Genomic DNA, 25,000 nt, shown 5'->3' on the forward strand with positions numbered 1-25,000 from the left:
AGCAGGTTGCACTGCAGGAGCATCAGGAGTAATAAAGTGGAGGGTGGACGTGGCCCTCTCCTCTTTTCGCCTGCCTCCTCCGCAGTGCACTTGCAGTACTCCGGACAGGACGGTCTCCTGCACCTCCTCCTCCGGCTCGTCTTCACTCTATGTGCTGGTGCGTTAGTGTGTAAGTAGTGGCGCTGCTGAGGAGGTGCACCTACACTTGCAACTGACTCCGGTCCAGAGGTCCCGGACAGACGCGCGATGGTGCGGACTCATTGATAAAATCCGTGCCGCTGGAATTAAAATGAGCACTTCTGCTGAGCGGCTCTCCTCATACACATAGCTCTGCTTTCTCTGCACAACACCTCTTTTATGTGACTCCGGCTGACGAATCAGGATGACTTCTACCTTATCGCTGGTCATTTCATGCGCTTTGGTAAGTAGTCTGTGCAGTAAGTGACTGCAGCAGTACCCTGCTTCTTTAATGCTGTCATTCTTTAAATGGAGTTTCAGTGACCCGATGGACTTTTTCATTTCACTTTTTCATTTTTTCAGGGATTTCCTTTCACTGTGACGTCTCAATAATGATTCCCTCAGTAACATGCCATCTGAAGCTGAAATTGTTTCCCACTTTGCAAATCTGTGCTGTTGCTGCTCCTGTTGGGACTTTCGTGGTGACTTTTTCTTGACCATTGTGTGGCATTTATAATCCGTTTTGAGAAATTTCTGTCATATCTTTGTAAATATGTATTTTATTGCTGTTGTGAGGCAAGCAGTAAGTCGTTTATCTGGTTAAACGTGACACGCGGGTGCTGCATGTAGCTACATGTCAACTCATTTGATTATGACTTTGTGGACAGACCAGTTGATGTTCAGCTGTGCGCGCACCCACCTACCCACCCACCCACGCACGCACGCACGCACACACGTTCCCCTAAATGCGCACTTGTACCTCCCTTTTGGTTTTCACGCATGGGAGAAAAAGTTCAGAAGCACTGCTGGAATTATGTTTATGGAAAATATCTTCGATATCTTCTTCACCCTGGGTCACATGCAGACACCAGAAGCTTCTGGTGGATGCTTTGACCTAGAGTTTAATACCTGTAATGAGTTTATAATAATGTTTTGTCAAAATGTTTACTTTTTAGGGTATTTTGGCCATATTTGGGGTGTTAAATGAAAACCAGAGAAAGATGCTTGAATGTTCATGCAAAAATGTGGATCTTTTTTCAAATCATATCATTCTTAAAATTAAAGTACTGATTATAGGAAAAAGGTTGATTATAGGAGATGGTGGTAATAAAGCCAGAAGCAGAGGTCACATCCTCCCAGCACTCTGTTAAGTGTACAGCAGCTGGTCTTATTGGGCTGTGTGGCTCAGTCATCATGTGAACAGCCCTGGATGTGAGCGGACACTCTGTTATGACAGCTGGTTTAAAGAGTGGTGACGGTCGGATGCACTTTGGTAGAATTAAATTTAGAAATAAACTCTCAAATTGACCATGAAATTGAAGTGGGAGCAAACCAAGCATATCATAGCTGCGTCACTGTACATTTTTATTAATATGTGTATGCATATTCCTGCTGCCCATTTCACTGTATTTGTCATTAATCTGTGTTTTAGCTGAGTGAAATTCCTGTGAGACGTAAAAGGAAGGGGAGAGCAGTTAGAGACATGAATCCATCCCCTGTAAGAAGGAATGCCTTTTATGGTTTTGGGATCCACCCAAGTTTCATTTTTGCAGACTCAAAGTCTGATAATGTACTCTTACAGATGCAGAAATTTGTGCAAAAACGTTGAGATAACAGGCTGTAAAGTCAGGAAAAATGATTAGGAAGAGGAATGCACCTTGAGAGCAAAAAGTGGAGTGACAGATAGGGGGAAATATTGAGCAAGAGAAGTGGGAATGAGAGAAAGAGAGAGAGAGCGGTGCTAGCTGCTCAGTACATCTGTTTCTGAATGAAAGCAGGGACAGTAGAGAAGGAGGGGGGGGGGCAAGGAAGGATGACAGAGAGAAAGACAGAAAAAAGACTGAATTGATGTCTCAGCAAATGTGAATTAAGTGGAAATGAGCTTTTGCTCGTTACATAATAAAAGCCACAGGACATGAAAGTGACTCAGTATAACGCTTTTCTTTGTTCTCCAACGTCTGAGTATGAATTCTTTTCATTTCGCATTGTTGTACACACACCAGCGGAACAAGCCTCAGTTCTTTTGCGAGTAAAGCTGCATGGAATTTATATCAGAGAGGACTGAGGGAAATGCAACACAGAGGAGGTGATAATGGGGGAGGATGGGGCATTACCAGACAGGATATTAGTGACAAAAAATTTGTGCATGCATGAAAGAAACACCATAAAAAGCATTTAGAGTGCAGAGACCACATGATTAAATGTGGTGCTTAAATATGCAAAGAAACAAGACTTTAGAATTAATTCATGACCTCAGCTGCTGACTCACACGAGTGAACTTTTTTTTTTTTTTTTTTAAATCTGGGGCCTATCTCCCATTTATTGTTAAAAGTCTCCACAATGTAAACTTTCACCTTCAAACTTAATAAAAAAATGAACCTCCATCATGTAGACCAATTTGAGTAAAGGATGGATTTACACATTCATATTATGGTTGAGGGAGGTTAGTGAGAGGAAATGCACTTTTACAATTTATAAAGTCCTCACAAGTGTAGAAATACAAGTGCTTGTGCGCATGTGCCAGAGGAGATCGGAAGCAGAGGCTGACATTCACAACAACTTTCACCTTTAGACAGTAATTAGGACAGGCATGTGTATAATGTCGTGCACCCATGATTTTATGCTTACTGCCCTGGCTGGAGCATGTCATAAGTTTACTATTAGAGCTGATGTGCCTTTAGGGGAGCTATTAGGACAGTTTAGACGACTGCCTTGTTTAAAGTGTGTCTAATGTAGGCGGAGACAACATGATTTATGATGAATCCCAATGGCAGTTAGAGTTAAGGAACAGGTTGGACACCTGGCAGTAATTTTCATCAATTTGCTTTGCCTTGCACGCCACAGCGGTCCTGCGTTTGTCTATGTGTGAAAGTTTGCTCTCCGATTTACTGTGCCGGTGTCCCGGTGTGCCAGGTGGCAGCGGTGCTGGCCTCCAAGACGGAGCGGGCTGTGCTTCTCTCCTGCGAATCTCGCCAGTTCACCAGGAATGGAGAATGCTGCATTGAGTGTCCACCTGGAGAGGGAGTGTTGAAGAAATGCGGCGTTACTCAGACCGTCTGCACTCAGTGTTTGGACAGTGAGTATTGTATTACTGTTATTATTGTGCATGCAATTAAAAATGAATAGAGTAATCAAATCAAAGTTACAAAGCAAGTTTCTCTGATGTTGGTTAATATATCATTATTTGGTGAAATGTTTGTTTTTTGCTTTAGGTTAAATCCTAGAATAGATGTGTGGAGAGTGAGGCTGCATATCCACTAATTAACAGTTTGTTAACATTTACAGCTTTCAACTTGATTAAATACTGTGCAAACGCTCTACCAATGGCTTGCTATTATTTATGGCTGCAAAACACACAAGAGCCAAGGGGATTTTTTTTCTCATTTACATGAGCCAAAAGCATTTTTTTTCCTAACTGTAAAAATAGATTTTTTTTCATTTCCACTAGGAAAACACATTTTTTTTTACTGATCAATAGGCAACAATGCATAAACCAAGCAAGTTTCAAAATATTGTATTAAAAGATAACACTTTTGAAACCCTTTTGTGATATTTACGGAATTTTGTGTTGCCTTTCCTATTTGTGGCCCTGAAACTTTCCGCCTAAACAAAGCTCAACAACAATGAGTCTTACCGCAACCAAAATACAACCACAAACCACACAAAGAGTTTTCATATAAGTGCAGAGTGGTTCTAATAAAGCAGGTCGAACATGTTTTTTTTTTTATCACGGGCATTAAGCAACCAACTCTTAAATCTTTGCATTATAGAACTTTAGGATGCAAAAAACTTGACTCTACTTCTTGTAAGGCCAATGTAAGAGGATTAAAATAAATCCAGAAACAAATCAAACACAGTATATACACATATAAACTCACGCACAGCTGCAAAACTGAATGTGATTACCAACATAGACACATGTGATCAACACAAACTTTTAACAATTGCATCATCTTTATTTACACATGCCATTCATATTTGGGGGTCTCAAGATCCAAACTAAAAACAAAGATTTTCAAAGCCAGAAATACTGTTATTGACCAATTTGTATAAACTGTATGATCTGTCTCTATCAAGTTACCCCCAAATAATGCAGGAGTTAATCAGTTTGATGCTTGTAAGTGGGTCCAAATGTGTTCATTTAAAGCTCAGCTGAGGCTGTAAACCATTAGGGACTTGCTCTATGCTTTCCCAGAGTTGGGAAAGGTTCCAACTTCACAACAACACAAAGAAGAAAATAAGATTTTTGCATTTTGTCATAGCAGTTCTCTTGTTCTGTAGCTCTGTCAGCATGCAAAGTAAAGGTCTCGAGTGTCACTGCGTAGTTCAACAAAAGCTGCAGAACTGTTTAACACTGACTTGTGGCGTGAATCCATTATGGCAACATGTGCTGAAAAATCCTTTCATAAACAAGAACTGCTGAGCAAAAGTCTTTTAACATCAAAATCTTCCCATGTGCTAAACAGAACCCTCCAAAATATCAACTGGATGCCATTACGAGGGAGATGATTAAATTGTGGAGGAATGATTACGGACTGGCAGGAATACTTTTTATCCACAGAGAATTCAAGTCTTGGACTTGTGAATTTGTTTGCATAACAAATTGCAAATCTCTGAGCCACATTATGTTATTTAAGCATCTCAAGTCGGTCTAATTTCAATCCTTTGAAGTTTTTTGCCTTGGGTATCTCAAGAGCTGCAGTTGTTGGTGCAAGAACAGGGAGCCAGTTTTCTACATGTAGAGCAAAACAGTGCCACAGGCTGAAAAAACCCCGGGTAAGATACAATGAGTCAATTTCATATAAACCTACTGTGTCAAAGCAAAGGAAGAGGCATGAATTTGACAAAAATGGGCTGATGTCCAAAAGTAAAAGTGAAAATTTTTATGATTTTCCATCAGCGCTGTTGAAAATCCAGATTAAGAATTAATATTATAAATATTAGTTAACATTGAAAAACGCATCTGATAACTTGGAATGACTAAGTGGCGTCTGGAGTCTGAGGATAAGCGCGCTGCTATTTCATGGGCGTCTGGACTTTATCACTGCTTTGACGTCACCATATTCCTTTTCATATTGCTACAGCAAACAGTGGCAGATGATGTGTAGATGCTAAACCACAGCTCTACTTTCCTATAATGTGGGCTGGCTCTCTTGACTGTATTTCTGAATAGACGTTGTTTCATTCTCTCCCTCATCCCCAACTCCTCTACACCAATTCTTGTCGTGTCTCCCTTCATCTCCTGTTCTCACTTTTCTCAGCCAGCATGCCGCCCCCCCTCTCCCCTCCCCCTTCCTGTTGCTATGACTCATCGTCTGTATTAGCGGATAAAATGGTATTAGAGAGCCAGGCACCAAAGGGCACGATCTGCTCATTTATCATGCATACTGTTACATCAGTGCATCTTTACCAATTTGATCCAGCTAATTAAACCATATTGAAAAGCCTATTGTGCCTCTAACAGCGAACAATTATCTTGCTTTGCAATACAGGAACAGTATTCACCACTGATAAACACTCAACAATTAACCTCAAATACCCAGGAGGTTAAATTCAATTTCCGGTGCAAATGCATTTTTATACTTTTCTGCATTGTTTTTGTTTCAGCAATTTAAATATTAATGCACCTGAAACCCCCCAGGAGCACAGTCGCTAAAATAAGGCTGAGTGGCGTTTATATACAAGCAAAGGTTAGAGGCTAAAACAGCGACCTTACTCGAAAAATGAATGCTATAAATACATTTTCTAAAGTGCAGATATGAATAATTGAGAAGTAAAATCCAACACATCCATTTCCTGTTTCACGGTAAATAAGGGCAAATCTGTATTCACCTCGACCCCCTTTAATATCCCACTTCCTGTATCCCACTTCTACTCCTCCACCTACCAATGGTCTCCCCGGTCCCAGCTCGGGACGAGTGCCAGCATCAGCAGCAATAAAATATTTATCAGTCTCCTTCACTTTCACTGCTGTCATGGGAGATAAGACAACCAGACTTGCCTCACTTAGTAAGCCATTCAAAGGTGCTTGAATGCAATATGTGGGGGAAAACCCCAGGAGTCAATGTGGAAGAGCCCTGCTGGCCAACTGGACTGGGACTCACTGGAAATTAAAGGAAAATTCAAATCATGGAATGTCTGGGGACGGCTGAAGCAGAGCATCAAGTTTCTTTTAACTTTGGATAAAGAAAGGGAAAATGGAGATTTTCTCCTGGCAGGTCTTCTCTGGCTGTAGCAGATGTATCAGATGAAGCTAGTTCCCTACATAACACCCTAAAAAAAAAGTGACATTAGTACGGGATGCAAGAGCGGACATTGATTGTTAAATTATATTTTGCCTAATTTGGTCTTCCTTGGAATAGCTCCGGTTAATAATATTCCCTCTATGTTTGAAACACCTGTTTCAAATCTGAGGGAAGCAAAGCGATCCAAAGGAGCAGGGTGATAATTACAAACAGAAATGATTTGTGTTCAAAAAGCCAAATAAAGCCGTCACGCAACTTTCCAAATGTTGATAATTTATCCTCAGTCAGCAGAGGGTCAGCGTTTTGGGTAGCGTCTAAGCAGAAACACGGTACTTTCTGTGAAGGGTAGGAAATGTCCAGCATTGCTCATGCTCACACCTAAAGTGCTGATTGTGAACATCATCAAATAGCCTCAAGGCCATCGAGAACTACATTATTGATGACACTAATGGGGCTGAAACACATCAGCGTTAGATGAGGGGGGTGGTCCTCCTGGGCTGAAGAGGCACAATTTAAGTGCATCGCGCCCCCATTCACGACCACATTTCCCTTTACCCGCAACCACCTTTATAGCCAAACACGGTGACACTAAACGCTGATGTGTGCTCATCAGATCTCAGCTGGGGACAATCAGAAAGAAGGCCATATTTGATTAAAGAATGCACTCTCACCTGATGGCCTTTAACTTTCTTCCTTTCTTCTTTCCACATGAAAGCGCTGACGCATGCACCGCAGACACACGCCCACACGCATCTCTTCTGACAGTTCCTGCTGAACACTCGCTGCATATGGTCACATTTAGGCATGTTTACGCACAAGAACTGCAAAGGGGACTCATGCATGCGAGTTAAAATTAGCGAGGAAGCCTGTTCGCAGCGGGATAATTGAAATGAATGAGGAGGGGAGGTTTACTGGTTGAGCCTGACTGAAATCAAAACAAAGGTTTCAACCTCACAAATTCAAATGATTATTTACTTTGGAGGTCTGGTGTTTGTCTGTGTCTGGATCATTCAGTTAGTGTCACCCTCCTCTATCACTTCTGCCTGCAAACAGTAATAAGAGCAAAGGGTGATGACAGACTCACCCTTAAAGAAAAAGCACAGGATTTGATGCTGTCTAAAAGGAAACTGAACGCACTTACATCCCTGCTTGCCTCATTTCCCGTGAACCTTTCTCCTCCTACTTGTACACCAGCCCTTCCTCAACACTAGAATATGTTCTTTTTGGGGGGGTTTGGGACCACCCTCACAGACTGCTTATAGTTGCGCTGCGTCAAACAATCTAGAGAATCATTCGAGCGAATCAAGCGACTGCTCGCGCAGAGCTTGTTGATCATTCTACCTGTGTCTATATCATTACTTCCATCTGCTCCGCTCAGTCTGCTTGTATAATGTGACAGGTCTCATAGTCGGCCTCTTAGCAGCGCTGCTGTTTACAAGGTGTTTAGAGCTTCAATTGGTGCCAGTGTTTACTTGCCAGAGCCACTTACAACGTAAAAGCAAGCGCTGGGACATTGCTGCAGGGTTTTTCACACTGACAATATGTTGTTTCTCAACACGACACCAGCTAAGCAATTCCTGTGAAAAACACATATTCCGAAGCATATGGATATGCAGATAAGAGCTCTGCAAGTCCCAGACATCCACACAGGCATGTGGCTTTATTTATAGTTCTGCCATTCCCAATGATTTATTTCCCTTCAAGACAAACAGCACGGAGACGGCGAGGAGATTTTGAAGAGTGCAAACTTGCTACGTGCTCCATTTTTGTGAAATTCATAGTAAAACGAGCAATGTCTGGTGTTAATTAAGCAGTTTATAAAGCTGCATTCTTGTCGCAAAATCTCATGTTGTGAAACCTTTATTCCAAACAGCTTTGTACCCATTGAATGTTGTGTACAACACAACAGTCTTTGTGGTGTTTTTGCAGCTCTCTCAAGGTGACCGCTCTTATATTATACACACACACACACACACACACACACACACACACACACACACACACACACACACACACACACACACACACACACACAAAAAGGTATTTGAAAAACAGTGACACTGCCTCTGTAATGAATCTGAGCTTTAGTGTCGCCCCCCACCCCTGTCGGCCTTTCTACTATACTCTCAACTCATTCAACTGCTAAAGCACACTCATAGGGCACACAAACACTCTCGCTTTCACATTGTATGCATAATTCAGCAGGCATCCAATTATATCTGAAAATAAGTCTATATGAAAATGCAATATTAATAGATTACTTTGTGCCCCGAGGAACTCTCAGTGTAAGAATAAGCTAATTTGAGGTCATCATTTCCTCAGTCATGAACTCTCCCAAATCCTCCCGACTCCAAATAGCACAGAAGAACAAATCTGAAGAGCTTGGAGTAATTCAAAGGCAGCCAGTAATAAGTCACCACATCTTTTATCTCATTTCTCTGATAACACTACTGTGGTCTGATGTGTTTTTTTCTCCCTTTGCACACAACTCACAACAAAAACTTATACAGTGAAATGTGCCTTAAACTCAAGGTTTTTTGCACACACACACATACCCTGTGAAGGTTTAGCAAACATATGACACAAACCAGAAATAACATGTGTTTTATATAGATGACGCTACTACTCAGTCCGCCAGTTTACACACTCTTACTTCAGGCAGATCAAAGAGTGAAGCTTAGCTAATATAAGCCTGTGTTAAACCTAAAGCTAAAATATCTGAAGCTATCCTACTGAACAGTATCTGCTTTTGTGATGATGGTTATTATTTAGTCTTACTTCAGTTACAAAAAGCTTAAATAAAGGTGGGAGTTACATTGGATCATTAGTGCAACTCCTGGAAGTGTTTGCCAATTTCCATTAAAAAAATCCAACCTTGGTAATAAAGTGTTATTTTCTCTGGGTTGTCTTTATCTGTCTGAAGCAACTTGGTAAGAACTCAATGCGCCTTTTGCGATACATTACTGGGTAGTTCAAATAGAACAGTTTTTGACTGTAGCGCAATTCAAATTCCATATCTGTATTTCTCCCTCACCTCATGGTGTTATCCTTGAAATCAAGGAAGATCAGCAAGGAAAAGAAACAGGAGGTCAAGTTTTAAACATACGACTGCAGCCTTACATTATGTTATGATATATTCAATTATGATATGGCAATTAAAAATTCTATTTGTGCTTTTAGATCAGTTTATATCATGACCAGGTAACAAAAGTATCTTAATTTACTTAAGTCAGTGATGATGACTTTTAAAGACAGGCTTTCAGTGGAAGGATGTGGATGCACCTGCATTTCACTCCCCGCGTATGACTGAGATTAAAGCAGTTTACTCAGCGCAGCACAAACACTCTGGGATCGATATCATAATGAGCACAGCAGGCTTTTGACTCGCTCCCCAACAAGAGCACCTTTCTTGTCCCGAAGCACAAATCACTAAAGAGCCCAGTGGATCAATGTGTCCTTCCTTTTAATGAATGTGCAGTAAACATGATTAATGTCATTATACTCACTGTTTTTCTCCCTGTTTATCTCCTCACATTTCCTTCTCTCTTCATCTTCTAATCTCTTTTATTTTTTTACTCATCTCCATTCCTTTCAAACCTTTCCTCGAATGTGTAGGCGAGACCTTCTCTGAGAACTACAGTCATACAGAGGAGTGCAAGACATGCACTCAGTGCACCGGGTTGATGCGGATGGAGACGCCATGCACCGACTCCAACGATGCCAAATGCATTTGTAACTATAACTATTTCTTCAACACTGTAACTGGCCGTTGTGAGCAGTGTACGGTATGCCCTTTGGGACAGGGCGTGTACTCCCACTGTGATCACGATCACGATACGGTGTGTGAGGAATGTGTCGACGAAACCTTCTCTGACGAGGAAAACTCCCTCGAACCCTGCCTGCCCTGCACCATCTGTGATGAAAACGAAACACAACAAGCTAATTGCACGCCAACCAGTGACACTGTCTGCTACAGTAAGTCTGCACTGCACGCTCTGCACACTCACGTTGGTTTCATATAGTTGAATTTTTTTTAAAGGATATTTTTTCACCTTTGAACGAAACCAAGGTAAAAACGAACCAAGATGGTTTCTATGCCAAACATATCAGGGGTAAAAGTCCGTTTAAAAAGTTAGAAGCTCCACACTAAAACTGCACAGTAGCTACAAGTAATTTTAAAACAGCATCATATATGTCTCAGTCACATTTTGCACAAATCAGCAGGGGTAACTTCCACATGTGTGGGAACAAACGTGGTCAGAGGTCATCCCTGGTCTGATTTTTAAACAGCAGGATGTTCAAAGTTTTAGCATTAAAAGGTCAAAGTTTGCTGCAGTGTCAACAAAGGGACAATGAATAATCGTCTCGACCACAAAACAGAAGCTCAGAATGTCAGAGCAAAGTCAAGCTCCTTGTACCAAAGGAAGCTATAAATTCGCTTGGGTTAGACAAGGCGTGAAATTGACCTCATCAGGGGGCCGCAAAGTTCAAATCTATGGGGTAAAATGTCTTCGCTGGTATTGCTCTCGATTTCCTGTATGAAAAAATGTTCTTCTGCATTATCTTATGGGAAAGCATGCTTGAACCAGTGAGGCAATTTTGAATAAATGCTTCAAAGAATGATCGTAATAGATGGAACAGTGGCTAAAGGCCTACTAATCTCTTGTGCACATTATCAATTTATTGAAAAATGTTTATGTATAAATTGTGGTATTCAGCAAGGAGCTGTAATAATCCCCTTTTAAACGTTGAGAGGGTTGAGATTTCATGGCCTCAAACACTGGTGGTGGCAGGTGGATATACCAAGTTAATGAGCCTCAGAAATTTGTCAAGCCCATGTTGTAGCAGAGAGGATGACTTGAAGCTTCTTATAATAGATTCTAATGGCAAAAAAGACAATGGAGAAATGAACTGGAGGGAAAAAAAAGCAGGAAAAATGACTCTAAACATACATAACAACTTTTACATGAGCGCCACATTTAGCATTTTATTATTAATTGATCAGTAAGATAATTTTTTACACCATTCAAATTATGGTCTATTTTATATATATATATACATATATATATATAAAGAAATCAGACAGATTAATTGCTATTTTCAAAACTAATTAATTAGAGTTTGAAAAACTACAATTTTTAAAAAATTTAAATTTAGACTTTAGTTTTAGTTGCCTGAATAATGCATTGGCTCATCTCAAAAATATATATGGTCCAGGCATATAATCTACTTCCACTTGGAATTTCAAAGTAATGCCTACCATTAGCCTGGCCTGTCCAAAAATATCTGCTGTCCCGTAGGCCACAATGCAGCCTTTTGCTGCCCATTTAGCGCCCACCCAAGCAGATCAACTGTGACCCGCCTTGTCCTGAGTGATGGTACTGCAGCAGCAGTAACGGTGGGGACTGGAGATGGCATGATATGTGACTGTTTGAAAAATAATAGCACCAGTGGGCCTGCGGGTAATGGCTGCAGTCACATGCGGTCATGATGATGCTTGCTGACCTTACATGGTGGTCTTTGATACTGTGCATACAGTAAGCTTGGTATGACAAAGGAGAAAGTGCCTTACTGGTAATTTTTACAGGAGGAATTTTTTATATTTTATTCTTATCCCACTGCCTTATTTTTATACAGTAAATAAGATGTGATTAAAGCATTTTAAAGTTCCCAGATCTTCATATCCAGCTGTCACCAAGTGTCAATTACATGATACAATGACAGAGTCAGAAAGAGAAAGAGAGGGCTGCCGCATATGTGCTGTGCTGGTATTCTATGCAGAGGGGTCGATATCAGTCCAGGGATTTCTTCTACTTGTGCTCAGGTTTCGCTGAGTGACCTCTATGAGCACCCACACTTGACTACAGTATGCACACACACACACACACACACACACACACACACACACACACACACACACACACGCATGCAAGCTTAGTTGTCTCCAACTTCAGACACACAAATGCTTTATATGAGCATCCCGAATCAATACAACTGATAGCAGGCTAACATGACGCGCGCACACTCTTCCCCTGCCAAGTGTGATTTTATTCCTACGTTTTTCATTAAAGACGCTGCACATGCGTGAACCTTTTTGATCTGAAGCTGTAAACACCTCCGCCACATTTTACCGAAGACCTTTGATCCTGTTGGCCTTGAGATAGCTTTTCCAAAAGGTGTTGTCCGGCCTCCAGTTGAGCAGGTTTGCATTAAACGTGAAATGCTGAGCATCTGTTTGACAGCTTTTCCAAGAGAAGGGGAGTGAAAGATTAAAAACACAGATAAAGCAGACTTCTTTGCTCTTTTTTACCCCACGCTCATCACCTTCTCTCCTCCCCCTCTTTCTATTTCTTCCCACAGTGGCCCTCAAGTGGCTCGGTAAGCGGAGTGGTGGAAGTTGGCCAGTGTGCATTCAGTGCCTCCACTGCTGCAGTATAATTACTCCTGCTAATCAGAGCACTTTACAGCAGCTCCTCTGTTCATCTGTACCCCCTCCTCCGTCTCTCCTAACACTCTGCCTCTCTGTCTATCCTCCCCTCTACTCTTCCTATTAACCCCCCCTCACAGAAGACAGAGCGCTCACTTGAATAGTTCGTAGTACGTGTGCGTATGATAGATGTGTGCACGGCAGGCAATTGAGATAGAAGCTGAGCTGAGACAGAGGGAGAGTGTTTGGTGGCTGATAAAGAGGTCATTGTGCATGTTCTGCGCCTGATAGTTGCTCATCTCCACCCTGAACTGGCAGCAGTCAAGACATCAACCACTGCTCAAGACCCTGGGGTTAACTTCACCATAAAGACCTCAATGGCTCATAAAAATTCAATCTTTTTTTTTCTCCCCTTTTGGTCCACACCCCACTAATAAACACATCTCCCTGAACACACAGGCCCACGCTCATAAAATCCAGGGTTAGTTTTATTTAGCGCCACGATTGTTTTAAACCCTCTGCTCCGAAAATTAAATTGTTAAAGTTCCACTGCTGCCTTTAAGCTCCTGCTCTGTTCCAGTTAGTGTATGCAGCCTCTGCAGGCTTATATTTGTCCTTTGGTCTACAGCCAGAGTTTTTTTTCTTCAACCTATAGAAATGAGAGCATGAAGGAGTCACAATAAAGACGTAGCACACTGTACTTTATGTGTTGAGTCAGAGTTATGCAAAGGATGCTCCCAGGAGAGCTGTCGTCTTGGCTAGGAAAGAGATAAACGATTTACAGCAAATCCTAGGTGAGACTCGTACTGTAAGCATACATCTGCATATAGGGAGCACTGATTGCACCAAAGCGTACTTACAGAAGAGTGACATGATTTAAAAGCCAGTGTGAAGACAAACATGTAGGGATTGCAACTTATTTGACAAACTGTATATAAGCCTAGACCATATGCACACTTTCACACCTTCCATTCAAAATGTGCTCTATTTGTGAGCTCAGGTTGCATTGCTAATACCATTAGCCATCCCTGCATTAGCCGGATGATGTATGGCAGAGCTTAGGAAACCTGACTACATCCCAGGAAAGGTCAAGAAATGCATGTAATACAAACACCCATGTTCCACTCCCTCCTTTTAGACAGATCCCAATCAATAGTGCCGCTTTAAATAGGTCTCCGCATTATTTCTGTTTCTAAGTATGGCTCTGTTATGCTCTGTTTTTCTGTCCCACGAAATATTTTTTCTGCTTTTTCAGCAACCCAATACCCTTACGACAGAACTGCCCCGCCACAGTCATGCAGAAAGACAGACCAACGTGGACTCTTAATGACAAACAGAAAAAAAGCCCAGACAAATTGCCCATCAAGATGCAAATGAACTATTAAAAGAATCATCCGTATGTAATATATGCAACAAATCACCATGAAGAAACCTGAGTATTTGCTATATCAGAAGAAATAGGACAGCTATTGGCTGTCATGGTCCACTGAATATCTTTTTCGTGTTGTTAACATCAGCGGTCACAGCAATCATGTGGTGTGGTTTTCCTTCCATTACTAGTCTTGTCTGGAAGATTGTTCCCTTACTCAATATCCAACATTCATATAATACAGAATATAAATGACATGACACTGATACATTCGAACCATGCATTTAAAGTACGAGCTAGAGGGGAGGTGGGTTACAAAGTAGCTTGTAGATGTGTTAGCAGGAAAGTTGACCCTAGTTTTTTGGTGGAGCCTTCAAATGAGTGATTTGCCAAAGACGTGTGAAACAGAGTACCAGCTGACTGATGGTCACCTGTTGGAGTTTTTTTTTTCTTTTTAGGTTAAATATAACTATGCCATTAGAATAAATTCTATTTAGGGGGCGCTAGCGAGCCAGCAATGGAGTAGGACGTGTTTCTGAAGGCTCCCGCTAACCGAGTTTCAGAATAAATTCTATTTAAATTTTAATTGAATTCTTTATATATAATTATTATTTAAAAAGGATGTTATATCTGATTTTAAATACACCATGTTTAAAGGTTATATTGTACTTATTGATAAAAGCTTTGAACACAGAAATATAAAACGTGGAAACCAGATAGCAGTCCTAAAAAAATCATAACATCTGTAAAGAGGGGACACCGAAAGTATTTCGGATTGAGTGTCCCGGTGTTTGGCCATGAAGGAAACCCCAGGAGTCTCCACAGGGTTAATCCTGCAAGTGCAAGACAAAGCTAATGAGGCGCAGCCTGAGGTTCTGGTGGGAATTACTGGCTCAGATCTGAACCAGGCTGCACAACTCCGTCCCCACTCTGCTGTTGTGCTCAGAGGGGTCTTAGATTTGCCTGGACAGACCTCTTACTTGGCCTTTTCGACCACACTTTGACAGAAGGCATAATCTGTACCCTTCTCTGCAGAGCTTTTCTGTCATCTAACAGAATCGCTGCTTTGTAACTTGCAGAACTTTTCAAAACAAATGCATAATATGACAGGAGTGTTGGAGAGATATGATGGATGCATTGTTTTTTCAGAAGAAGCAATGCCATGGAGCTGCTGCAAAATGGAAAATTACATTGAAATAATTAATGGAGCTCACAACGAAAGAGGAAATAGGACAATTTATGAAAATTACTTCTTTACAGACATAGCTATGATAGAAACCAGACCCGTCCAGTAGCACAGTGCTCTTCTCGCTTCTCTGGCCTCAGCAAAGGCTAAACTCAATATGATGACCTCGCTAAAACCCCAGACTTTGTTCAGCTAGAAACCATATGGCCTCAATGTTGTGCAGTGCGCAAAGATCACACAGATGGAGATGTGGCGAGAGGAGACCTGGCATGCAAGGCCCAAACTTGGTGTGGGGAAAGCTGAGTGTGTAGTGGGTGGTGGATATTTACCCCCTTAGTTAAAGAGCATTCCTTCTTTCTGCACAGAGCAACTCAGGAAGAACCCATCTGTCTATCAGAAACAGCTGCTACATGAGTGCAGCACGCCAGACATCTGCTTGGGGACTTGGTGACTTGTTTGATTATGGTATATGCACGGGAATATACAATGAAATTAATACATTAAGGTGTTGATTTATACACAGGAAGTGAATAAAGTTTATATGTATATTATACTATATACTTCTATGACTTCTTGGTTCTCAGAGAACTTATCTCTATTTTTGTAATGTTTGGATTTTTCCTTTTTTAGACAGTAATGGATGAATAAAAAGATTTTCCCAGAAGTTTTCATACAGTACTCCCCTTAACATTACAAGCAGGGCAAAATTTTCCAGTGCTTTGGTTTATGATAAACTATATATAGCAACAACAAGTGGTGTTGCTGTGAAACTAAAATGGTGAACGCTGTACAGAAAGCTGGTAAACGTCTCCATGCTGCCACTGGCACAGCCTCCTCAAAATATTGAGCTCAGAGTGCATCATGTTAACTTCTGAAAATCCTGTCAGCAATGATGCAGTGGAACCAACTTAAAACAAAAGGGCAGTTCTAGTGAAAAGTTTACCTACATTCATCACGGACATGAATGCCATGGTAATTTGGAGCTTCCATGCAGTACACAGTCAGAGACAGAAATAAATATTTTTTTCGCCTGCAATGTGGACAGAATTTAATTGTGCTCTATTTCTATAGCTGTATATAAGCAGTTTAAATAACATGTTTCCTGTCTCATAAATGCTCCTGTCTCTCTGTTTTCTTCCTTATAGATCCTAGTTTACCTACCGATGTCATTCCTACCTCCGATTTGGATATATCTTCATCCTCCCTCCCTGATCCCTTCCTTCCTGATGCCTCCTACAGCCCACTGCCAGGAGGAGAAACGACTACGTCCAGCGCCGGTTCTCCTCGCTTCCTCGGTCACGGCCTCAATGAAAACCTCATACCCATCTACTGCTCTATCCTGGCTGCCATGGTGGTGGGTCTTGCCGCTTATCTCATCTTTAGGAGGTCAGTTTGTGAAGAGAAATAATTAAAAGCAACTCTATGGTCAAGGATATTGGCTCATTTGGGTTTTACAACTTATTCAAAAATATTGCCTGGTGTAGAATGAGTGAACAACGATGGTGGTCTGGATGTTGCTTGGAGCGACATCTGCCCCAGGCAACATCTGGTTGAAAAGTAGTAGTAAGGTGGCTGGTCGAATATTAATTCCAGTTGTGGTTGAAGAGGCTTTAAGCCATTTGTGCTAAAACACACCATAACAAAAAAACCCCAAACTCAGCTCTTAATACTTCAGAGAGCTGTCTCTCTCCCTTACTGTCTCTCTTTTGCTCTCTCTCTCTCTCTCTCTCTCTCTCTCTCTCACACACACGCGCGCACACACACACACGTTAGTGAGGACGTGCAACCACACATGCAAGCACTCAGACAGACAGATACAAACCCAGGCTATAACACATTTGAAGCAAGTAAACAAGCTCATTAAGGGCATTGATTGTTTGAAAAGTGCCGACCAGAGGAAATTTGAGTGCCAGATTTATCAGCACAGTCACGCACACATCTGGTTAATAACCTCATGTACTTGTTGACATGCATAGACAGACTGTAAATTACATGAATTTCTTTAACACCCAGTATTTTATAAGAAGAGGTGTTTACTATACTGTACCACTAAATACCTCATGAATATTTAAATTACTGATTCACATTACTTTATCTTCTACAAGAAGAACACTTTGTTGTATTTCTTTTTTATAGTATTTTGTATATTTATTTTATTTAGTGTTTCTTTTTCTTGTAGTTGTATTCATAACACTAATTATAATTCTGCTTTCTAAGATTCTAGTACAAAATATAACTATGCAGTTTACAGTGATAATGATGACCCATAGCATTTTCTGAAGAAATACAAGTGAAAGTTACTCCATTCTAGCAGCTGGCTGTTGAATTTGAAAGTGGAAGCGACAGCTGTGAATGGATTTCTATAAGGTGTTAGAAGCTGTAGCTAGTTAGCTAACTAATGCATTGCAATGAACTGATTTAAAATGCTGTCTCCATCTGGACTTTATAATGTCGATCACACTAAATGTTTGTGGCAAAATCTTTGTGTAATTCACAAATAAGAAACAGAAATAGATGGAAATGGAAATATTCTTTTTGCATAGGACTGTGGAGCTAGTTAGTCCATTGATTCTGAGGATGATGTAAAATATGAAATATAGTTTACTAATTTGTCATTTTATGGTTTTTGATTTAGAATGATCTTAAATACTAAATGTGTTTAGCTAATATATCCAGTAAAGTGGGCAGAGCAGCTGGGATCTTAGGGTGATATTTTTAGGGTTCTAGCATTGTCGTAGTTCTTTCAGCATAATAAGTAATGTTGTTGCAACTTTCATCATTGCAACTGACTAATCCTGCTAATGTGATGGTAGTGGGAGAAGTTTGAATGCAGTGCTTTCTGGGAGAAAAGGCTTCCAGACAGAAACACTTTAAGGCAGGAAGGCTTTCAAAGGCCAGGTGAGGTAATACAAAGAGTGGAGCAGGTTGTAATGGATCCGGTGGGTAAAACGTGTTTCATCATTTGCACTGAAGATTGTTAAATATGATGTTTTAGGAACAACACCAACGTTGGGACATCAGATCCCACACTGTAGATAGAGACTTGAAAGGGCCATTTGCAATGTAACACAATGTAGGTAGCTGATAATGTGGTGATAAGCCACCCTCTTAACCTCTTATTGACTTCTGTTTGTCTATTGCAGAAGATAAGAACATAATTTTGTACATTCAATAGTTTTGTTTTTGTGTTTCTGGTTTTAGAAATGCTTAAAAAAAGCCAAAGAAAAGTAATACTTTAATGAAAGAAGATTTGTTTTAGTTTAAAACCATGACTGTATCTTTATCGCACTGGATCTTATCTGATGTGCTACTTTTCCACAGGTGGAATAGCTGCAAACAGAACAAACAGGCAGCTAATAACCGTGGAGCTACAAATAACCAGATGGTGACGCCGGAAGGAGAGAAGTTGCACAGTGACAGCGGGATCTCAGTGGACAGTCAGAGTCTGCAGGAGCAGCAGCAGCAGCAGCAACAGCAGCAGGCCCAGGCTGAAGTCCAGCCTCAGCCTTCGCACTCTCATACACAGGAACAGATAGGTAGGCTCAAACCCTAATCCCAGCTTTTCAGTCTTTCCGTGTGATAAATGGGTATTTAAATATCCAAAATGCTTTATCTTTCATCTTTCTGTCCTCTCTTGCTTATTGCAAATCAATTTCCCAGTTCCATGAAAGCATAAAGTGGAAATTGCGTGACCGTGTTCTAATAAAATGATAAGCCTGATGGGAGCTAAGGTGCTTCACTCCATGAAAACCTGGCCTCTCATCACAGAAACTTAGACTCATCCCAGACTAAATACATTTTTCCTTCACGTGGTATTACTTTCGGTGCCAAGGAAAGTCTACCTCGATTAAATCAAGATATTCTACTGAGATTTTATCAATGTGTGTAGTGGTGTTTTTTGAGCATTGTGCAAGCTTTTCTCTCAGAGGGAAGACACATTTCTGCGGGATTGAGATCAAAAGCAGTATATCACCTAACAGCAGGACTAAAATCTACATTTAGCTGCCAAAGGCAGGTAGGTGAGGCCAAGTCTTACAGGTATTCACGATGCATTAGACTCAAGGAATGCACAGAGTACGGCTCTGTAGGAAACCTGCCGTCAAAACAAGGTGAAAAATTTCAGTGTTGACAGAATTTTGACACAGATTCCATCTCAGTCAGTACATTGGAGGAATGTATAGACTGGGTATGTAACTGTATATGTATGATCTGTATTTGACTTTACCACTACTCCTCCATATATTTGTCTCTGGGGACTTGGGAAGTGTTTCTGGTGTAGGTCTTTAGGACAGATTGTGCAATGCAGACATGAAAGCCAGACAACATCTAAAAGGTTTGTTTGGAAGATGAACTCAATAAATGATGTCTGGCTTAGAACCAACATTATGCACTTTACTAATCTATTATAAAGCAATTTACCATGTCCTTAATTTACTTCTTGTAATGCAGTGCATTAAGATGGAGAAACGCAGAGATGAACTTTTTTGTGTGTGTGTTTTTGTTTGTCTGAGATATCTGCCATTACTGTTAATATAGATATATTAAGATAACTCCGAGTATACATTTTTTTTCTAGTGCTTTGCCATTTTTGTCTGCAAGCCAGAATTTCTGTGCTTCCTACTAAAGGCATAAATATTGTTAAAAAATTTTGTTTGTTTTAAATAAAGAGCTGTGACATTTTCAAAATTAGCTGGGAACTTTAGATTGTAGGGAATGTTACTGAATCAGGAGAAATCTGTGCATTTTGGGGACTAACTTGCAGATTTATATATGTTAAAGCAGCATGAATGTGTATGTTGAAATGTGTTTTGGATTGTTGGGAACAGCAGTACTTTTTAGCAAATTCATTATCAAGCTTTGGATGTAAAGACAATGTTTTACAGGATCAATATGTTAGAGGGATTTGATCACAATAGCTACCCCCCCAAAAATGCCAGTATCATCCCTTAACCAGTACAAGAAATATAAATGCAAACATTGAATTATTACTATATTTGAGCCCAGTTATCTCAAATTATACCAGTCTTTTATGACCATCTAATTCTCCTTTTAAATCAATATAAGATCAGGTGATTTCATTCGCTGCATAGCACTGAATATATAAACGCGAAGAATGAGGCTCGGTGAGAATTGTCACTGAATGTCTGGAAAAAAAGAGCCTTGGAGGATAAAAGTAAGTGCTCCAGGAATGTGAAGTGGCCTCTGCACAACACTGAGCCATCCATCGCCCTTCAATTCTCAAATAGCACTTACAAAATGAAACCAGCTTTTTTATTTGATTTATACATATAAGACTGAGTTTTTTCCTCTACTGAAGAGGTCTTAAGTTCACTCGTGATCTTGTTTTCAGTTGTTCTCGCTTGTCCTGTTCTTTCTCAGGGTTTTATTTTTCCCTTCCAAAGCATATTGTGTAAAGATTAAGAAATTGTTATAATAAGGATAATAGTATGCGAAGACAAACAACTGACAAATCCTTGCTTCTACAATCCGAACCACTGTGTCTGGTCTAGGATACCCATTACATTCTAATGAGGCCTGGAAAAAGCTCATTTTGTTCTTGTGTTTTGTTTGAGTACCTCTTTTCATTCTTCCACTCAACAAATGTGAAGCCCGCTGTATGTCGAAGAAAAGAAAGGAATTTCTTTTGGAGGCAAAGTTTGGCATTGGTTCATTGAGAGGATGACTGCCTGCTTAACACTGTCACCTCTTTAACGGACTGGCTCATTAGCAGGTGTTACGAGATGGGATCCAGGCCTGGGCTCCAAATCTGATGTAGTATCAGTGTTTAGCACGTGCTAATTGGCATTACCACCGTCTGTCGGTGCGGAAGCCATTAAAAAGGCAGCAAATGTGCTTGTGCAGGGGGTTGTGTGCTCTTACACAACCAACTGGGACTGTAAAAAAAGCAAAGGAGTGAGAATATGCGCCATAAATCCATGATAATCGCAGGGGGTTTCCTGTTTCCACTGAACCATAGTTAACTGGTAGCTAAAGTAATGGGAACAGCTTCAGTCAAAACAAGTCAAAGAGGCTTTTAAAACCAGAAACCGAGCACTGAAAATGTCCCCTCGCTTTGACTGACACACTCAATGAGGGTATTCCCTGCATGATTCACTGGTGAGGGGTGAGACCTCCAAGATGAAGGGTCCTCAGCCTCATTTCTGTCTGCTCATCTGAATTGAAAAGAACCATCTCATCTGTGCAGCGCCCCTCCCTGAACTCTCCCTCGCTTACTGCCTGCTTCCCCCTATGAATTGTGCAGATTGTATGTGTTTAAAATTTAAACGAGACCTCATTGCCCAACAAACTGAGTCAAAGCAGGTGTCAGTCAAAAAATATTTAAAGGATTGTCAGAGTCATTGGAAAAAACAAAAGACCTGATGATGAAAGGGTAGAAATTTTAATGTCAAAACTGACCTAAAATAACACTGTAGCAAATGTACAGTCCCAGATTTATGCTGCTTAATCTTCCTATGAAAGCCACTGACAGAAGGTTTGCTGAAAACGCAGAGGGACGACAGTCTTTATTGCATCACTACAGTCCACCTCCATCATGGGGTTTACATGTGGGATTGCGTTTGAGAGCCCACGGTACCTGCAGAATCTCAGCAGTACATTCTTTACTCTGTAACATTATACAGCTGAAAGTTACAGTAATAATGCAGCTGAGTCATGTTACAAATCACTAATGCAATTTCTGCAGTACAAGAGGGATGACTCATAACTGGTTGTCATCCTCCCACATTAGCAAGTTTGCAAAAACTTCTCTGGGTGGAAGTATTCTCACTGCTGTGGTTATCTGAATAATGAGCATAGAAGTAGGCAGCAGACACCCCGCGTGAAATAAGTATGTATTTGGTGCACAGTAGAGCTGCAATGAGTCGACTAACTGATTAAATTATTCTAAACTACTTTAATAATTGGTTAAGTGGTTTGATTACCCTGAAGATGTTGGTTTAACAAATCAACACACTTGATGGTATCAACAAGGATTTAGGCTGTTTTTTCCCCCAAAGCCAGAGTCTTATTATTTCATCTGTTTTTGTCAAATCCACAATCAAGGAGCAATTAGGTCTCGGAAATAAGTTCACAACTAAATTAAATATTCACCCTCTAATGTCCTGACTAATATTCAGCTTCCCTTTTTAGCCCAGGATGTAGAAGCAAATTTCTGAAGTGCTGGGAACCTGGTGACTAGTTTTTTGAATTAGCCTCTGGGGACAACCACCAGCTGGGGCTTCCAGTGTAGAGAACAGGCATCTGGTGCAAGACTTGCTGCTCTGTAAACCAGTGATTCTTTACAAAGTCAGATACATTAAAAAAAAACAACTATAAAAATCTAAATTATGATCAGAGCCTAGCTTAAGGTTCAAGGTTGTATTTTGGCAAACGAGTTCACTCTATTGCTCCCACCATGTGCTGTTGTTGGCAATGTGCAAATGCACAATTGGGTACAAATATCTTGCCCCATGACACAAGTGCATAAGCAGATAATTGATATAAAAAAAAAGACTATGGAGATTCATCAGCTTGGTACATGCTATCACAAATGCCTGATGACAAATAAAAATACAAAAAAGAGGGACCAGGCAAATTTAGCAAATAGGTTTATAATTTAGGAAGAAAAGACTGTGTTCATGCAGGGTTTAGTTAATCAAATAAACACAAAAATATGTAGTATCCTTTCAAGTGCCCTAAAAAATTAAAATGGATTTAAATGGAATAAAATGAGTTCTGAAATGAATATAAGTAGTGCTATTTGATAGTAAACTATCAAAAGAAAAACAGATATATATGTGAACATAGTAAAACACTGACTCTTAAACTTTTCCTTTGAGTTCTTGTGACAATCATGAAACCACAAATCACAATCACAATTGGCAAATTTCAAAGCTTAACAGTGGCTTTGGATCCAATCAGGATTCCCTGAATGTTCTGATTGGAAAAAAAAAGAGTCTGTAACAAGGCTTCGCTCTGATGGGGAGTTCACGTTTCAGAGTAGACCTGATTGAACTGGTTCAGTGAAAGACAGTTTGTATTGATTCTCGGAATGAGGTCGGACTTTATAAAACAGCCATGTGGCTATTATTATCAATGCTGCCTCTGAAATGAGGTGCATTGCCAGTTCAGAAACAGTTGGACTGAAGCAGAAGTGCAGGTGCAAGCCACTGTGTGTCTGTGTGCATGAACTTGTGCGTGATACAGATGGCTGGGCACTGGCCAGTGTCAGAGTCTTTCTGCTCTGTGTCACTGAGGATGCCTGTAGAGTGTCTGTTTAAGCAGAAGGAAGAGACGAGTGCTTTGGACTGCCGCTGGACATAATCAGAGTAGATGGAGAAAGGAAGCAGAAAAACTGGGTGTAGCGATCTTAGTGCTCTTAGTGCAGTATGATGTTTGGAAAAGGATTTTGTAGGAGGAGAGTGACACTATAGGTAGTCCCTTCTTCAAACTGTGTTGTACTGTAGTTCACTTTCACAAGTCTTCATTCCCAAGGTGTTTCCATGGTTTCCCTCAATCAGCTTTGTTTCCCATCCTCATGGAGCTAATGATCCAGTTTAACAAGCTTGAATGAGTGGATGACACCATAGGGCCCTCTACAGGGTAGTGTGTGATTATCCAGAGTTTTAGAGGTTTTACATGACTTATAGTAAGTAGTTTATTTTTTGGTGAATCGATAGTTATAACATTCGGGTGATTAGAAACATTTCCTCGTGATTAAGAAACTTTTTGAAGAAAATAGAACAAGGATCTTTCCAGTGCGAGACACAAGAAACAGTGTTGGTATGAGTGAAATTTCAAGATAATAAAAGAAGAGCTCTACAACTAAAAAACCCCCCACCAGTGTCTTCTTTTCACAGCCTGACATATATCTTATCTTTTTCTGCAGTGGTTAGGGTGGATGGGGGTCCCCAGCCTGACTCGCCTCCCCCTGAAGTCTGAGGAGACGGAGGCCCAAGACAAGGAGAAGACAGTGGGGACTTAAACAGTGGACCAAAAGGAAGACAGGCGGCCACAGAATGTAAAAACTGACTCTGATTTATATCTGAAGCTGCCACAGAGCGACATTTCGACTGATAAGGACCTCCCAGCACCTTTGGGCCACACGCTGACTCTTCCTCCATGCACATACAGTGTGCCTGGACACAATCTCTTTGGCAATATCAACCAAAATCTGAACCCGTGTTACACAGATAGGTAGATATTTGCCAGTGCATCTTGTATTACCTGACTATTCCAGTATGACATGACATAATTCTCACTAGCTGCCAGTTTAGAACCTCCTATCCATCTCAAAGCTTTTCATTTACCTTTAAATTTTATGATCACTTGCAATGAAACATCTATGCCTGATAGGTAAATAGGTAGAAAGACACTTCATTATATTCCCTCTTTTTTCATGAGCATCGAAGAGACAAAGGGAGCTTGTCCGTCTCACATCTTGCTCTGTGGCGTCCCACTCTTGGATAATCCTCTGCCTCTCTCCACGAGATTCACTCTATTAGACCCCCACTGTCATCAGCGATACGAAAAGCAACAGGGGAGCCGTGAGTCACTCCCAACTTCTTCTGAAATTTCTTTCTCTTGTATCATTTAAC

The 25,000-nt window shown here is 40.7% G+C and overlaps 1 protein-coding gene across 1 annotated transcript; it reads left to right on the forward strand.

Moving 5' to 3' along the window:
- Positions 1-24,623, forward strand: ngfra (nerve growth factor receptor a (TNFR superfamily, member 16)). Its single transcript, XM_005726203.1, has 6 exons — positions 1-421; positions 3,091-3,253; positions 10,038-10,397; positions 16,550-16,790; positions 18,726-18,940; positions 24,292-24,623. The coding sequence occupies exons 1-6, from the start codon at positions 383-385 to the stop codon at positions 24,342-24,344; spliced, it is 1,071 nt and encodes a 356-aa protein (XP_005726260.1). The 5' UTR covers positions 1-382; the 3' UTR covers positions 24,345-24,623.
- The last annotated feature ends 377 nt before the right edge of the window (positions 24,624-25,000 follow it).

This window comes from Pundamilia nyererei, unplaced genomic scaffold, assembly GCF_000239375.1.
Source record: "Pundamilia nyererei isolate P.nyererei 1_Seehausen unplaced genomic scaffold, PunNye1.0 scaffold00018, whole genome shotgun sequence".
In the NCBI taxonomy this organism is placed as follows: Eukaryota; Metazoa; Chordata; class Actinopteri; order Cichliformes; family Cichlidae; genus Pundamilia; species Pundamilia nyererei.

What these genes read in the sequence shown, in the direction of transcription:
- ngfra (XM_005726203.1), top strand. Translation starts at nt 383, where the DNA reads ATGACTTCTACCTTATCGCTGGTCATTTCATGCGCTTTG. An exon ending in TGGTCATTTCATGCGCTTTG is followed by an intron (nt 422 to 3,090) that starts GTAAGTAGTCTG and finishes CCGGTGTGCCAG; the next exon opens with GTGGCAGCGGTGCTGGCCTC. An exon ending in CTGCACTCAGTGTTTGGACA is followed by an intron (nt 3,254 to 10,037) that starts GTGAGTATTGTA and finishes TCGAATGTGTAG; the next exon opens with GCGAGACCTTCTCTGAGAAC.